This window comes from Centroberyx gerrardi, chromosome 10 (assembly GCF_048128805.1).
Source record: "Centroberyx gerrardi isolate f3 chromosome 10, fCenGer3.hap1.cur.20231027, whole genome shotgun sequence".
Lineage (NCBI taxonomy): Eukaryota > Metazoa > Chordata > Actinopteri > Beryciformes > Berycidae > Centroberyx > Centroberyx gerrardi.
This window is the reverse complement of record NC_136006.1, coordinates 30,194,160-30,212,639: the sequence shown is the minus strand read 5'-3', so window position 1 is coordinate 30,212,639 and position 18,480 is coordinate 30,194,160. Positions and strand designations below refer to the sequence as shown.

Genomic DNA, 18,480 nt, shown 5'->3' with positions numbered 1-18,480 from the left:
ATCTCAGCTGCTCTAAAATCACTGTAAAGCACTTTATTGCTTATTGCTTAAAGATGCTATGCGTGGTGTTTAACATCAATAAATCATTACCACATTCATTTTGAGACATAAGTGTAATTACCGTGAACAAACAAGAACATCGCCAACTGCAGCCTTGACTGGCCATTCTACACTGTGTGACACCAAGTTGGATTTGGCGGGAATTTGCCCCATTGCTTTACTGCACAAAGGGATACTGCTTTCCTGCACAAAACAGGAAGAGGGCGCTGTTCTTCCCGTGCAAACGGAGCTAAAGCTTTTTCGTTTTCTGGCGTTACCATTGATTCTGTTAACGGCAGATGGTGGAAGGAATGAAAGGCCAATGGAAAAATCATTGCCAACATGTTCATCCCCTTGCCAGGAAGAGGGAGGGGTTTATGGGAAATGTGGTTGTAATTTTGAGAAAAACTAGCTCTAACAATACCACTGGCGTGAGATAGAGGCTACCAATCATCTCCACCATAGTCTCATTTTTGTACAATTATTATCCCAATGTATCACAATTAATTTGACACTGATATATGGACGTTTAAAAATAGTGCACATAGCACCTTTAAAGTTACAGATACAAAGCAAGCACAAATACATATGGACCCACAAATACGTATCTAAACTGACATGTACACATATCTATGGACTCACACACACACACACACATATATGCACAGTACATGCCCGGTACATGCCCGTACAAACACAAACACCCACACTTACATACAGACTAGGTATGCTCCGATCAGGAGTTTGCTGCGCAGTTTGGTACCAAAACACAAGTGTTATTATCCGTGTGTTCCATTACTTTGTTTAGAAGTAAGAAATGCTGAATATTGAATTATAAGGCTGCTGAAATGTTGTTACTTAGTCCTCCTCCATTGTCTGTTGTTTATTATAGCGGAGATACCGCCAGCTGTCAGATTACACTCCATTTTCGCTCATGCAGCGATGCGCTTCCCTCTGACCTTGACACTACGTAATCAATGTATTGGCGTTGCGTTTTGGAGCGCACCCGCTATTCTCTCGAGGCATGTGGAGAAATCTGTCTCACGCAATGATCAGTTTATGAGATCGGCCGGTTTGGAGACCACCGATCGAGCCACTTGTAATGAAAATCGGCCGGTTTAAATCAGCAGCTGATCGATCAGAGCGTCCCTAACGCAGACACACACACACACACACACACACACAATGAAGCGTAAGATAAGAGGGAAGAGCAGAGTGGCACACAGTTGGACAGACAGATCAGAGGAGATGGAGAGCGATGCTGGAGGAGGATTTAAGGCAGCGCCGCCTTTAAGACAGAGAGGGTGAGACAGCTCTCCCGCCGAGAGGAAAGGCTGTGTGGCATCACAGATCACAAGATGTGAAATGGAGAGCAGGTGGGATGGAAACAACAGCCTCTCTCCATCCACTCTGCCACTCTCAAGCCTTACATGAGCAACACCAACCGTCACGCATGTAAACAAATAGTACAGATGCACAAAAATATCCTCTCACATCCACATGAGTACATCCTCAAGGGGATTAATAATTAATTCATTAATTCATCTTCATTAATAATGTATTCTCTATCGCCGATTTATATAACACAACAGTGACTCAACCTATATCCAGTCCATGAAAGCTTTTACATTTACTGTTTAAGCACCCGGTGGTAGGTCTTTTCCCGGGAAAAATCCTCTGGTGCGCAGGAAGTGATGCGTTTGCAATAGCAACAGCGGTTTGTTTGGAATAATTTGGTGATCCACTCACACTCTACTGTTTATCTATTATTGGCCACTTTGGCCACCTCGTAGTTGTAATGTTTCCAATCTTTTCATTAATTAATGTGTGTTTGTTTTTGTTTTGTTTTCTTTTGTTTTGTTTTGCTTATGTCTTGTTTTGTTTCTCTGTCGTCTGTCTGTACGTTGCCGTATTGATAATTGTATTTCTATCTTTTAATTTATTTTGACACTCCTCTGGTGTTATATAGTGATTGTGATATATGTTGGGACCCCCTTGAAAATGAGATGGTACATCTCAAGGGGTTTATCCTAATAAATAAATTTTGAACAATAAATAGAAGAAAAACTGGGTGGTAAGCATGAGCAGCGATAGGCATACGAAGGGTCATCTGTGCCAAAAATCTGGCTTTAAGAACTCATTCATTCCAATTGCAGTATCACTGTTGAACAAATGAAAGAAAGACAATACAGAGATATGTTGCACTTTTCCACACTGCACACAGCACCCTACCATGTTTCATGTTTATTTTTTAGAACATTTGTTTTTAATTCTCTTTTTTGTTTTTTGTTTTTTAAAAGTATTTGTTTTTGATTGCTGTCTCGCCGTTTTGTGTTTGATGAGCCCGGCACAAGCCAAAGAAAAATTTGCTTTCAATAAAGAAGAGGACAATAAAGTTTTCTTGAGTCTTTCATCTTGGATAGCCATCATGACTGAACAGACAAAGAAAAGAGCACCACCTACAGAAACTCAAACTTCATCAACAGAAAATCCAAGGAAAAAGACGTCACTGCCCACACTATTTCATTGACAAGTGAGTGCAGTGCAAAAAAACAACAACAACACAGCAACACAGCAATAAGCACTTAGCACCAAAGATGGAGACAAAACAAAAAAGACAAGGTCATCAAAGATTTCTTCTTTAACAGCTCTCAATAACCAACAACACCCCTCTCCCTCTTGCATACACCTCTTGAAATGTATTCAAAAACTGCTGCCTGCGGCAAAATTATTGAAATGTGACATCTATGTCTTATTGTGCAGTTTTATCTAAATCAATGACACTGCATCTGTCTCCACACAGCTGCAGTCATCCCTAAATTCTTCATCTAGCTTGTGTTGCATTGACACTACTGTCCGAATGGCAATACCAATACTTGACATCTGCACACACGTGTAATAAAAACAGACCCCCAAAAAATCATACTCAAGCATGAATGCTATATTAATGTCAATATTATTTTATGTAAGAATGCATGCAGAACTGTTTCGAGATGCAAAAAATGACTGTAATGACTATTGTTTAAATGGCAACAAGATGGTGCTGTTCATACACTACAGTACATTTACTGTTGTATTCTTCTTGAATCAATTAGCATTATCTTGATACCAGTAGAGTGATCCACATTATTTCAAGGTATTGTCACTGATTTCAAGAAAATTGAAGGTGAAACTGCATTGGAAAAAAGTGACTTATCTCACTACACTGGCAGATTTGTTCACTTGCTTCACCACCACCAATGTTTTAGCAGCATTTGTGACTCACAGTTCTACGGAAAAACAAAATTTTAAGACTTCTTTCAAGACTAAGAAATCTCGTTAAAGTTGCTACATGCAGAATTTAAACATCAATATACTGTATCACTGTGATGCCTCATTGGTAGCCTCTATGTCACATGGTGGTATTGTTAGTACTAGTGTTTCTCAAAATTAAGACCAGATTTCCCATAAATCCTGTTGGTTCCTCTCACAAGGAGGACGCTGCTACTTGTCCCCCCTCCTCTTCCCTGGCAGAAACTCTGAAAGCTTTAGCTCCGTTTGCTCTGGAAAAACAGCGCCCTTTTCCTGTTTTGTGCCGTAAAGCAATGCAGCAGTTTTCCCGCCAAATCTGACCCAGTGGCACACAATGTAAAATGCAGTGTTCAATTGAAGCCGGAAGAGTCTGCCAGTCAACTCGGCAATGGCTTTTGTTTGTCTGACCCAAATATTTTGATATTCAGCTAGTTTAAATAGCTGTGTAAACTTTTAATAACTGGGGCCTGAAGTTGGAAAAATAAGTTTCAATCAATGCAAATTGACTGAGGAAAAGTTGTTGCTAACAATTGCTGAATTCACTGCTAAACTCATCTTAACAGCCTGTGTAGACCCCTGTGAGCACCGACAATTTCTGCCACCTTCCTCCAGGCAGCATTTCTAATCTCTAATCAAAGAGAGAGGGATCTTACAACTCAGGAAATCCCCACACTGCTAGAATTCATTTCCCTTCAAAAGACATACTTGGACAGCTAACGTTACTTCTCGATAATGCGCAATCCATGTCATCTGTTAACTGGATTCAACTTTTGTCATACCACGTTACCGGCATTGCACGCTAGGTTCGCACTGCAAGCTATCCCAGCATGCGCTGTGCAGCAAATTGCTCACTTCTCATAGAATATGAATGGAGAGAAGGGAGAATTGGTCACTTGGCAAATTTGGTAGCGCTTCACTGTTAGGAGTGGAAGCCAAGTACAATATCCTGTCCCTACGGCATCAGCAGAGAGCAGATTCACATCTATCAAATCAAACAGTTCTTCGAAATAAGAAAAGAAAGGCTGCCATATAGAGTAAAACCTTTCTTGTGAGCCTCTTATGGTATATTTAATATTTTAAAGTTAAATAAGACAATTTATTTTACAGTAGTAGTTTTTTGTAGTTTGAATGTTGCTATGGGAACCTCTATAGGTAAGGACTGAAATAAAAAATAAGACTTTGAATTTTGTGGAAGCGTCCCTGCGCCACACTTTCACCCACGTGACCAAAAGTGGTGAACAGACCGACCGACCGACTGACATTGCGATCCTTAGAGCCCCTGCTGTTGTGGGGCTACAATGGAAACTGGACAAAATGTTCTTTTTCACAGTTTGCACTCTTCCAATCAATGATAAGGGAAGAACCTCCCATCTCAGCAACTCTGGTTTTACATCTGTCATTCATTTTCCATAGTTAGCTTCATACAGTTTTGAGGTGAAGGGAGTGATAGTATTCCAGGGTATCTTAAATCCATCTCTAGACCAGTGGAATTTAACCATTTCATCAAGCTGTGGAGGCCTTTTACCCGATAAGTAGTAGGGAGGGAATCCACATACTGTCACATGCTTAATGGGAAGTCTCCGGTCTCATTTGTTTATGGTAATTAAACTCATGTCTCAAAATGAATGTGGTAATGATTTATTGTTGTTAAAATGCTACATATAGCACCTTTAGAGCAATGTTCCACTTAAACTAATCACCGAGATCGGATGCAACTGGGACGAGTTTGTAGCATTCCGATTTTTACTTCCCATTCATTTGAATGAGGCCACGAAAATAGCCTGAAAACTTACATTTAACACGTTGGTGAACAGATTCTGTGATTTTCAATTGACTGCGGGTCCAACATTTTAGAACATACTTCTACTTTTATTTTTAAATACTAATTTTAGTGTAAACCAAGAATAGAAATGCAAAATGAGGATGGACCCAGGGCTTCTTTATTGTCTTAAAAGCAGGATCTGTTGTTGAATCTGTTCACCGTGTTAAATGTCAGTTTTCAGTCTATTTTCGTGGCCTCATTCAAATGAATGGGAAGTAAAAATCTGAATGCTACAAACTCGTCCAGCTGCATCTGATCTTGGTGATTAGTTTATATTCTGGTTTTCATGGCGGTCAAGAGCCAAATAACCCCCATGTTAAAACTAAGTGGAATACTGTTGCTCTACTTTAAGTTGGACATGTTTTTGCAGCATTCAGCTCGTCATTCATTCTAGTGAGCACGGTGCTGTGACAGCCAACCACTGTAAACTCCCATCTTCCACCCTGCTGCTTTTACTTCTTGACAGCTTCTCAAGTCTGCTTTCACCCAGAGGCGCCCACATGCATGGCTTGCTGAGAGGCCATGGCAAATCAATATCCCCCTCGATGACCTCTCTTTCACCGCCACCCCCACCCACCGCCACCACCGCGTACATCTACTTTTGCTGCCGATCTGACCACAGCTTGACCCTGAAAAACCGTTGCTTAAAGGACATCATCTGCGCGTCCTCCCACCTCAAGACCAATAAAAGAATGGTGCGGAAAAGCCAAGAGGGTTTTCTATTTAATCAAAACAAAAGTTGGAGGAACAAGCATCCCAGTCAAAATCTGGTTAAAAAATATTTCACATAGTACTGTCCCCAATTTTGCTACATGGGAGTGAAGTGTGGGGCCCAATAATGTATCCAACTTCAAACAACTGGGACAAAAGCCCAATAGAGAAATTTCAATTGAATTTTGCAATAAAGATCCTGGGCAGAACTGGGATTATTCGCACATTAAAACGAGAGCTTCTAAATTCTGGCAGCATTTAAATCAATCAGACCAGCTGCAGTCATTAAAATATCAAGCCCTTCTCTGCAACCAGCACTCCCTACAATCTGTTTCCCTGAACCAACGGGCAGCAGACCTCAGCACTATGTGTCAGCACAGACCAATGGACACCAACAGCCACAGTAAAGTGCATTGACCTCCACTTAAAACAACACTACACAGATAATTGGAAAAAATGTAATTAAAATCCAGAATAAACTTCAGTGCTATCAAACACTAAACAGAGAAATCAAACTGGCCAAATAACTTCATGAAACTAAAAAAAAAAAATCTTACTGAATATAACCTTAAAATTGAAAAGGAAGACACTCAAAAACCTGGCAACCCAACGACTAGAGGCTCTGCAGCACTGCAAAAGAGACAGAAATACACTGTTCTCATGTCCAAAATATGACAAGATAAGAGAAACATAGAACCTTAAATTTAAAGAAATATTCCCAAAGCTGCCACTCCTCTCCAATCCTGAGAGAACTGCTACTCTAAACTCTTCTGATTATTAATATTTTACTGTATATATTTCCAAGTTATCTTAATGAATGTTAACATATACTGTATGAATTGCTATTGCGCAGTATCCACAGTTTTGATTTCTTAATGTTCCTATGCTTAACTAGTCTATTTGTTGTTGTTTCAAATTTCAATTTGAGAGAGAGAGAGAGAGAGAGGGGGGGGGTTTAGAAAGAGAGAAAGCAAGAGAAGTTGAGAGAGTGTGTGACAGAGAAAGAGAGTGAGGAAGAAAGAGAGAGACAGATTTAGAGAAAAAGAGACAGCCTCTATGTTGCAGAGGGAAAGAATGGTAACCTTTGAGCTTGTGCTGGAAGAGAGACCAGGAGGAGGAGGAGGAGGAGGAGGAGTTGCTGGTGTTTCTTTCATCTGCCTACTCACCTTGCCTTCATCCTTGGGGCTGTCACTCAAATGAACCACGGGTCCTGGATGAGTTTTAGTCGATCTGTGTCGAGGAGGAATGACAAGAGAGAGGAGAGAAAGAAGGCAACGTCAATGCAATGCAACAACACTGTGATAAGAAAAATTTCACTTAAGTCATTTAATTTGGTATTTACTGTTTTAAAATCGTATTTTTCTTAAAAGAAGTGAAATGTTCTGCCAGCGGGGTGAGATCCTTTCAATTGTTTCCAATGCAAATCAACTGTTTCAGGACTTTTATTGAATCAAGTGTCATTTTCTTGATACTAGTGGAGTAATCTGCCATATTCTGCCTCATTTCAAGATCAACACTTTTTTTTTTTTTTTTTACTTTAAACAAGTGACACTGCATTGGAAACAAATGGAATGATCTCACCTCGATTGGCAGGATTTTTCACTTGTTTTGAGCAAAATTTGATTTCAAGACTGCATATGAAAATGACTTGTTAAGATGGACATATTTGAAGAAGTATCATTTCTCATCTTTTATTCTTGCTTGTGGCTTTTGTTTCTTTAGATAGAATACAGTTGCCTGATACAGGAAAAGTAGTTTATCGTTTATCATCTCTCAGTGGAATCATATGGTGATGATATGGTGGTTTTTGGATATCATCATACATACAAACATTACATACATTTCTGCTGTCCAAGTTGATGATAACAAGCAAATCTTATTAAATAACTGACAAAATGAGGTATGAAATGGGATGAACACTAATTTGATTATTCAACATGTGATTTTGCATGGAAAAAAAACATTATAATTATCGTGATATTGATTTCAACCATATCACCCAGCCCTAGCCCACTGCATCTTGCAGCAAACCCAGTAGCCACTTTCACTTTTCCACCAGCCAAACTGTATTTTAACTGTATATTAACCACAGCTGGTTAGCTGCCAGTGTGGCTGGTAGAGCAGACGAGCTTACCAGCCATAATGAGGATTTTTCAGTATTGGGCGAGTGGCTGAAACCTGGGCGTAACGTCGAAGTAGAATGTGGCTGACAGCTATCAGGTTCAAATGGGCCCAATTTTTTTATGCCTGCTGCCGGAAGGTGATAAAAATATGAAACAACAGCAAGCTCTCAATAGGTTCCTATTGTGAAGCAACAGTAGTAATAAGCCACGGTATCAGCAAACCATCCACAATACAGAGCAAGCCGCGATGGGTGAATGCCAAGACCTAATCTTGCTACAGCAGCCATCCAGAACAAATGTACAAACAGTGTATACTCTCTCTCTCACACACACACACACACACACAAGCAGAAATACACTCCATGCACGTGCACTTATGACCCCTGACCTTTTGTTGCAGATCAACAAAGCCAGTGTTTCGTGTTGTAGACAGATGAATGTAATGTAATCTGACATCTCTGCCACTGACAACCCCCCCCCTACACACACGCACACACACTGTGCCACTGACAGCGCTTGTAGTATGCATCTTCATGAGATCATCGGAGAAGAAAAAAAGGTTTCTTCTTTTCTCGCTGTTTTTTTTTTCCTCGCTTAGCAATTTTTCAATTTCCAATAGAATAGGTCTGTCATTTAATAGGCAGAGGCTTGCCATTATGCTGAAAGCTGTTTTCTTTTGTTGAAGAAAGCCCGCACACTGTGTGGAGACAAAGAGTGAACCGCGGAGAGTTACTGACTTCTGAGAAAGTTTTCCTTTCACTCGGCAAGGTCTCCACTCCCTCGCAGAGTGCAGACAGGCTTTGAGAGGCACACAAAGCAAATCAGAGAGTGCTGAGGAAAAAGATTATTAAACTGTACTCAATCTTTGGGTTTGTGTGTCTGTCAACACTGGATGCGGCATTGTATTCTGCAAAGCTGTGTGGCTATATAGCTGGATCTAAGACTGTACTCTCCAGTCTGTTGGCTATACACCAAAAAAAAAGTCCATCTTAACAGGTCATTTAGTCTCATTTTCAGTATTAAAATCGTACAACTCTTAAAACAAGTGGAGAGGTAATTCTACTAGTTTCCAATGCAGTTTTACTTGTACTCTATAAACCAAAAAGAGATTGTTCCACTAGATTCAAGAACATTCTTGAATCTGCATTGGCGACAACTGAAATTGGAGCATCTTGCTGCATAAATTTGCATATTAATGAAGGAAAGATTTTCTTAAAACTACTATAACTCCTTCATACTTTAAGATACAGAGTTCATATTAATACTGCCCATGTGTTATGTGAAGACAAGGATGCTGACATAGAAATAATAGCTAATTAATGCATTAATTAGCTTAATTAATGACATCATCAGCATAACTGGCTGTGCTTAATATGGTGATTATGGTGAGGCATTAGGAAGCTCAAGTGCCTCTTGTTCGCAGTGTATCGCTCGATGTAGGGCTACATTCTATTGAGTTGTGTGGCTATTACGGATGGGACGATATTCTTATCTCACGATATGATTCAATATACGATATGGGGTTCACGATTCAATACAACCACCATATGATGGAATAAATAAAAGTTCAATGACAACAAAGTCTGACTGCAGAATTATGCTTGTTTCTGAGCCACAAATCTTTCTAGCGATGGCATTGGTTTGCTAGAATGTAAACAACAATTGCCACAAAAATGCCATTACAAAGTGCAAATAATATAACTGGAAAGCCGCCTCATTAGTGATTTCTACAGAACTTACTATCGCAATTAATTTTTCTGCCCCACGATACGTATTGTCACATTTTTGTATTGTGATATATTGAATTTGATATATTGTCCCATCCCTAGTGGCTATATAGCTGGATTCAGGGGGATCAGGGTCTGTAGCTGGAAAGATAAACACTTCAGGTGGACAGAGCTTCGCTGACGTGACCCAATCCTCCTCCTGAGTTATTCTAGGAGGGATATTCTAGGAGGGAAATACAGCCAAGCATAGCTGATAAAGTAGAGTGGATCAGCCAGAACAGTGGCTAGTCATTGAGATATATGCACACACACACACACACAATCACCCAAAAGTAGTGGACAAACACAACCACAAGTAAGTCACAAACATGCACACACAAGATACGATGAAACTTTCTTGATCCCTTTGGGGAAATTGAGTCGCTGCAGCAGCAAATGGCAATAGGATACAGCAAAGAAAAACTGAATAAACATATAACCGACAATGACAACACTAGAACATGTGAGGTAGAATGTATGAATGAAAAGAAAGTAAAAAAGTATAGATTACAACATTATCATGGTGTGCAACATAACAGCAAACTTACAGCTGTGGCAAAGAAAGAATGAATGCAGAATATGTACAATATGAAAATATATCAAAAATATGAAATATATGCTGTATATATAAAAATATAAATATGTGTAAATACTGTATATGCTATGCTGTATACGATATGAAAATAGATGGGTTCAACCCTAATTACAACACTAGAATTTATTATTTAGAAATATGAATGAGTATTAAAAAGTATGAAAAATATTTTAATTACAGCTTGTATGAGGTTGTGCAAAATAACAGCAGTACTACATACTGAGACAAAGAAAAAATTACTGAAAAATATGTATGATATGAACATGTACCGCAAAATATGAAATATATGCAGTATGAAATAGGTGGAAACATAAAAATATGCATTTATATGCAATATATTACAATGAGAAGGATATGGAAATATGAAGAAAACAGGATTGTGTTTTTCAAAATGTGTGTCATATTCATATTAACCAGTCTACAGAGGGACATACATATGTGCACACACATGCAATTGATTGCAGTTGATTACCAAGGCTGTTGAGATCACATAAACACAAACACAAAGATGCCTTGTGCTCCAGCAGGTCCAGGGGAGCCATGGCAACCAGTCACCCATAGGATACAGTGGATGGTAAATAACCAGCAGGGCAGGAGGGTAAAGGAGGGAGGGAAGGAGAGACATGTCCCCAGCACAGTGAGGTGAGGACACATGAAATGTCCGAGTCGGAGCACATGAGGACATTATGCCTGAGTCTTTTGCCTAGTAAATGCATTCTTTAGTTCTGTAGAGGCTTTGTGTCACAAATGTCCCCGCTGCCACGTCTGGCACTGTTGTGGAGCTCCAATGGATAATTGGCTGTACATAATTACTGCCTAAATATATAACAAATGGGCAAGAAAAAGAGAGAAGAAAACCTGAAAAAAGATTGTTGTGGTGTGGGTGGGTCCATTCAGTAACCTTAGGAGTAAAAATCAATTTTTTGACAGGTAGATTTGTTTCCAAATTTAGGTTACTGTCACACAATCTTGTGTCACAGTCCTTGCCCCTTTGCCCTATAGTCCAAATAACATTGGAGAGTCAACCCTAAAGTAGTCGACTCCTTGACTCTAACTTGAGAGTTGGGGTCGGCTCTCAGCCAATGACTCTTGGTATCTGTCGATTCCGCTTTTTCAACCAATAATTTGTGTACATAACCAATAGTTTGTGTACATAAAATTGCTAATTGGTCAAGAGGCATATATACTTGACCATTACTTTGTGTGAATTACCTTGAGGCTAGTCCTTCAAGAAAGAATTACCATGGCTTAGCCTTGTGGGTGCTGCATACACAGTGATGTCAAATTACGCTTAGTTGGGGAATTGGTTCCAGTGACTCCTACAATTATAATTGGAGTTGGCATCGACTCCAGAAATTTGGCAGTTGTACACCGCTAACTTGAAAGCATTCTAGAATCAACTCGTAGTTGATGCTAGAGAAGTGTCAGCTCAGTTAACCAAAACAAAGTTATTTGGCTTTGGTAGCTAGCTAACTAACCAGCAGGCTAAGTTATCAAAGCAACTGATGTTAATGTTTACATGCAACTACTAGCCACTATTAGTGGTATCTTCTACTATATATGTTAAGATAAGATAAGATAAGATAGCACTTTATTGATCCCTTGGGGAAATTCAGGAGCTGTTAGCCAGATGTTAGCCAGTGTGCGAATCAGATGTGTTTATAACAAAACAGTGATACTTACTTGACCAGATCCTAATTTGCTCACTAAAAAGCTGGAATTATAAACACAGTGGTCACATGATCCGTTCTCAGTCAAAAAAAGCACAGAAATGAACCAGGTCTATTGAATTCTATTGCAGATGGCCAAGTTGTACGTTTGAAACACAATCAGCTGTTCACAGGTACTGTAGAAAATGGTTCTTAAAGATTGTACCATTGCAGAACCCTTTTTGGTGCTATAAAGAACCCTCTTAGAAAGGTTCTCTATAGCAACATGCTCAAATGGTTCTACATTCCAAACCAACCAAACTGGTTTCTTTATTTTCATTTACTGTGTTTTTTATTTCAACAGATCACATTTTTCTTTATGTAATTAGCCTACGGTTTTATATAGAACCAAAACCAAACCTAACCTAACCAAAGAAAACTTGAAAAACTATTTTTCTGGGTGTGGATGATGTTCATATGATTTTTTTCTTGTTTTGGGCAAAATCCATGAGTAATATGCACCAAACCAAATGGAGGTTTTACATTATGCTTTGCTTAGTGACTGTTACAATGTAAATGCACTCATCCTTTTTTAAATCAAATGATAGATTAGATAGTACTACACAATACAAAAAATGTTGTTACACAGTGAGGCAACAAACTGTTGACCACTTTTCAGTCCAGTCATACATCAGAGTATGCAATGTTTGGGACTTCCTGCGTGATCCAGCAATGCGTCATCTGCGACCAGCCGCTGCCCTTGTTCAAGGGTCTTTGCTGCAGACTCATTACTCTGGCAGCAACTCAACCAGCAAGATAATAAACCAGCGAGTCCACCGGCCAGCCGGTCTGCAGCCAACAGTGCTGAGGCTGCAGGGCTACAGGTTCGTCGACTCAACATGCTCCAGTTTCAGCGTCTCAGCCGTGAGCCGATGACCTACATCCCAGCGAGAAGACTCTTCCTTGGCTGAGATAAGTCCCTCCGACACATCAGTGACTCAGTCAACAGTCTACCCACAATCCCTTTCACCCAGCGCGAAGAAAGCCGAGCAATTCAATCAAACGAGCTCGAGTGAAATCCTCCTCCCTCCGTTTTCTTGTCGAATTTTGTCTTTGCGCTGCGAGAACTAGATAATGAGAATTATTATATTTTCGTGAGGCTCACAAAGGATTACTTTGTTTTCGTGTCCTCCCACCGTAGCAGAGAAAACAATCTGTCGCCATGGAGCTTTAGATGTGCTTCCCCTCCTTCACTTTTCATCTTTTTCCAGAGCTCATCTGTAATGGAATATCAATTATTAAAGTAGGATTTCGCTGCCTCGTCTGCAAGACGCAGTGAATCACAAACCCTTAATGCAGGATTAGAAATGCAATGTGCTTACAAGACACTGTTCCAGAAGAGAGAAATATTAAAAAATATTGCACTCCCTTAGCGTTGTTGGGTGTTTGTGTTCTATGACAACAGACAAATGTAAGGGTGGATTTACCTACCAGACTGACAAATCTGAAAACTGTACAAAAGCTGACAGTGACTCGGACCATATAGTCCAGACCAGTTAACTGGTGTAATATCCAGCAAATATGAACCTGGAGTAAATAACATTGTTTGGCACCAATGGGTTGACATATTGTAAATATTTTCAGTAACCCTTTAAATTACAGGCTATTAATTACGTAGTGACTGGAAGTAACTAAGTAATATCCAAGTAAAATAGATGTAATTACTAGTTATATCATTAGAATGACTCATAATTACTGAGTAATATACAAGTAAAAAAGCTGCTTTTTACCAGGCAAGGCCCGTTCGGTTTCTGTTGTTTTCTGTTATTATTTGTGTAGAGTTACTATGGAGTACGTTTGTATATCTAAGTGAATATTGCACATAATCAATATTAGTTTATCTTTTCTAAAATATATAACGTAGGATTATTGTATGTATTTGACATTATAAGCATATGAAAACGTAATGAAAAAACACTGATTCTGTGCAGGTGTAGTCACTTTCTGTAGTAAATGTCGCTCCTCTCTGTGGAAGATAAATCATAGATAAATGTGTTTTTCAGCTACTTTATCCTTCACCTCCAGCACCCTCAGTGCTTACTCAGTAATTACCAGTCATTCTAATGCTATAACTAGTTATTACATCTATTTTACTTGGATATTACTTAGTTATTTGCCTGTAATTTAAAGGGTTACCATATTTTCTAGTCCTACATTGTCCCTACTCTCACTCTCTTATTCCCCTGTCTCTTTCCTCTGTCTCTTTGTCTCTTTCCTCTCTCTCGGAGGTGCTATGGAAACAAACTAATTCGTAACAGCTGCCCAGAGCCAGGCTGAGCACGAACATGGTTATTCACACTGCCTCTCGGTGGACCTTGAATGCCCCCAGAACATACTCAAACCCACATCCACACCCACACCCACAGGCACTCAGGCACAGGTACACACAAAAGCAGGCAAAAAAAAAGGGAAAAAAAACACACTTGTACAGTACATGCTGGTGCCCTGCTTGTATATTCATATCCAAACTAAATCAAAACTTTTATTTGTTAGTCTTTTGGGATGTTTTTGCATATTTGGCTGTCTCTGCTGAGAAATGGTAAGAATTTATAACTTTGTAATACTACAAATATGAAGAGAGACTATAGTGTTATGATTGCTAGTGAGTTGGCTGTACCTCTCAAATACCTATAGGTTAGAGAAGCAGGTTTGTAGGGATGGGACGATATATCGAAATTCAATATATCGCGATACGAAAATTTGACGATACGTATCATGGGGCAGAAAAATGAACCGTGATATTAGCTCCATTTTATTCTGCTGTAGTAATCACAAATTAGACGGCTTGCCCATCACGAGCTCTCCATCCAAATTATATTATTTACACTTTGTGGTGCACAGTGGACTTTCCCTGGATACATAAAGGTTACAAAAAACACACAAGCTAGCACATGTAACACGTATGCATGGAACTCTAGCCTTCCTTTTATCTCCCATCACAAAATCAGTCCCCAATCACGGCACCATTCACTCATTTCCATCGTCTTCCACCTCCCCCCCTTGCACTGATGTCAGTCCCTCCACTTCCCTCTGAAAGTGTCTGTGGAGGATGGGAGGAATAGAACTGTAGCACACATTTCTATTAACTGGCAAGTGTTTCTTCCATTCCCTGCGGCTCTCTATCTCTGAGCTTCGGGGCTACGTGCGGGTCCACTGCCAAAGACGGCGGCCAAGAAACGCCGAGATTACATTAGCCTGATAAACTGGGGCTTAATGAGAAAATAATGGAATAATTAGGAAAGCGGGCAGAGCATTACGTATCTGTTTAGAGGGAATCTGGGAGGAAGCGGGTTAACGTATGCAAACGAGCAGTGGGGTAAATGCTAGAAAGGCACCCAAATGTTAACATGACAGATTTGTGTGATGTTTTTCCCTCAGATTCAGATTTTACATGCGTTTCTTTTTGACTCAAAGGCACCAGACAGTGAGGTAGGAGCCTCTGTGCCCGTAATGAATAGATCCCCCCCATCGGTTTCCCTCTTCTAGCTCTATTTTGATTTGAAAGCCACAGCTTGCTTCTCTTTCTTTTATAACACAGGCATTAAATCTGGAAGCGTCACTGGAGGATAGACCCAGGCGAGAGCATTATGGGTAGTGCAGTTTGAAACCCGCCGGGGGAATAAGGAACAAAGAACGCGGAGCTATATTGCCTACTTTATGTGAGGACTTACTGTACTGGAGAAGGGGAGAGAGAGAGGCTGAACGGTTTGATGGATGATGCCCCGGAGAAACAGGAGAGGTATGGGTCTGCTGTAGTCCACATCCATTGGGAGAACAAGCAAGCAGGGAACTCTAATGTTTATGGGCCGCGTACATCCCATTTCTGTCAGCACTTGAATCATATGGAGATTAATGTGGCATCCACACACACTTGTTATTAATGGAAAAGCAAATTCATGTTGGATCAATAGCCTCACCGTTCATTGATACTGGATGAGATGAAGAAAAAAACACCCGATATGTAATGAAGTGTCATCGCCTCAAGCTGCTATTCTCAACAACATGAAATCATACATGGCAAAGGCCAATGATTACGTAGTACTTTGTGTGATAATGTATTATATATGATTGTAATCTGTGCATGTGTGTGTGGATATCTGTGTGTATGTTTTTTTTAGTGTGTAATTGGTTGAATTATTTGTTTTTCTCTTGAGTTTCAGGCGAAGGGGCCCTAGTGTTTGAAGTGTCAAAATCATGCTGCTTAAGTAAAGATTCCTCCACTGTCATGCCTACATTATATATTTTTGTGTTTTTGTGTTTTGTGTTTTTGTGTTTTTGTGTTCTGAGGATTATACATTTTGAGCACGTTTGGTGTGAGTGCATTTTCATGAACAGGCTTAAAAAACACAAATTAAATGTTAAATTCTGTTCACTGCAGGAATATACTGGGGCAGAGTGTGTACTGGGCTGGTGTGTTTTTCCCACTTCGCCTCGCCTCTCCTCGGATATCTAATTTTAGAATAAATCTCTTGAAATCAAAATTCTGCATTAAATGTGTTGTTAGTTGTCGAAGCCATTTGAATTTCAATGAAGGCCTGGCCCTCCTGTTTGGGTACAGTGGCCCCAATAGCATCATTGCCATAACAGATTTGTTTCAAGAGAGCATACTTTGTATTAAATGACTGCATCTGTGGATAGTTGTCATAGAAACCAATCTTGTGAGGACTCGCGTACGCGCACAAGTGCAAACACACACACGAACGTGACTCACACTCGTCTGCTGTTCCAGCGGAGGAAAAATTCAGTTCCCCCCGTGCTCTCTCTGTGTTCCACCGGGGGAAAACACACAGTCCCTCCACATCCCTATTCATGTTGAGTGGATAACACTCAAACAGTCAAACTATGAAACCTCCCCAGCCCCTGTGTGTGTTGATGAGGAACGAGTCAGTCTCCTCTAGTTCAACTTCCCTTGAACTCCACTTCAGAGAGGCGCAGAGTGCTGACAGAATACAGAGGATGTGGTGTACGTTGAAACAGAACAGAATACACTTTTATACTTTTATCTATCCTGACAGTGATTGTTGAGCCTGATGGTTCTGTGCACTACTCCCTACAGTCACTTCCCATCTTCTCATGTTCAATCAGCACGTCTGTACATAGCATCTATATCTGTAAATAGGCACGGGCCGATTGAATATATATATTATTTTCAGCAATATCGAATATCCCCCCCCACACACACACACACACACACGGGCGCAGTACCATGTGTAGCTTAGATCACAATTGTGCAAACTTTTAAACTTACAAACCTATAATCTACTAGTGGTAGGATAGTAAAAAATAATAATAATAATAATAATCACAGTGGTAGTGAAAAATTGGTCATTTTACTTCAAGTGGGTTCCATTTTCCACAATCAGCCCATTTTCCTGGAAACAGCGGGAATGAGCAAATTACACCATAATGGCCATATTTTCCTCCGATGCTTGAATAATTTAGAGGAAATAAAATACACAAAAAAAGAAAGAAAAAAATACTGAGATTTGCACCCCTCGTTTTTGGCTGCTTGTAATTTTTGGGTGATCTGGAAATTGAAGCTTATTCTACTGTTGCGCTCATTCTAATTCACTCTGTACAAGAGTTCCAAAATTTGGAATTTCATTTAAGATCAAATTTAAAAAACAAAATAAAGAAAGACCAATTGTGTTTAGTAAAGCAGATGGGGTGCAGACAGTACTAACCCTGTTCTGTATTAATCTAAGAGTGGAGCGCAAAGGAACCCGTCACTGCATGGTGGAAAAAAAACTGCATTTAAGGAATTTTAATACTTTATTTTTAAGATTATGTTTTTGCAATTTCTGCTTTATTGGATAGACACAGTAGAGAGAGACAGGAAAAGACAGTAGATGAAACCCCAAAAGACAGTAGATGAAACCCCAAATCCCTACTGCCAGCTTTGTGGCAAAGAACCATCAAACCAAACTTCTTGGTGAGATCCCCAACCACTGTCTCGCTCTCTGAAACATCTAGAGTGATTGGCAGACAGTCCTCCCACGCGCACATCAGTGTTGAGACTGCTCACTCTAGTCTGGGCTGTCACAAGGCGACAAGATGGCTTAGTACGAGAGCGACTTGTGACTGACACTGCAGCAGGGGACTTGTCAGGGTAACACTAGAAGGACACTGCGTAGGTGGGTGAAAAGAGGAGAAACAAACAGGCGTGCAGCACGACCGAGCGAGATTTGTGTACTTAATGCTTTATAAGTCATCAATCTACAACATATGCCGACTCGACTGTCAATACTTAATAATAAAACAATAAACAAAAGCGCATGTCAACAAAGTCATAAAGTCTTCTGTTGACCAACGGGGTGAACATTATAATATGATAAGATAAGGGTTGTTGATGCAATGCGATGCCGTTTTCCCTTAAAGTCTGTGGAATAGTAGAGGTACAGCCGGCATGAACACCGCTTTCCAG

General features: G+C 40.0%; 1 protein-coding gene across 2 annotated transcripts in view; it reads right to left on the bottom strand.

Annotated features, from left to right (window-relative positions):
* Nucleotides 1-18,480, bottom strand: part of stxbp5l (syntaxin binding protein 5L) — a 226,349-nt gene that overhangs the window by 76,204 nt on the left and 131,665 nt on the right. For both annotated transcript variants that reach the window (XM_071914581.2, XM_071914582.2), the window contains exon 6: nucleotides 7,030-7,093. In XM_071914581.2, coding sequence (XP_071770682.1) covers nucleotides 7,030-7,093 — 64 coding nt within the window. The remainder of the gene's footprint in view (nucleotides 1-7,029; nucleotides 7,094-18,480) is intronic.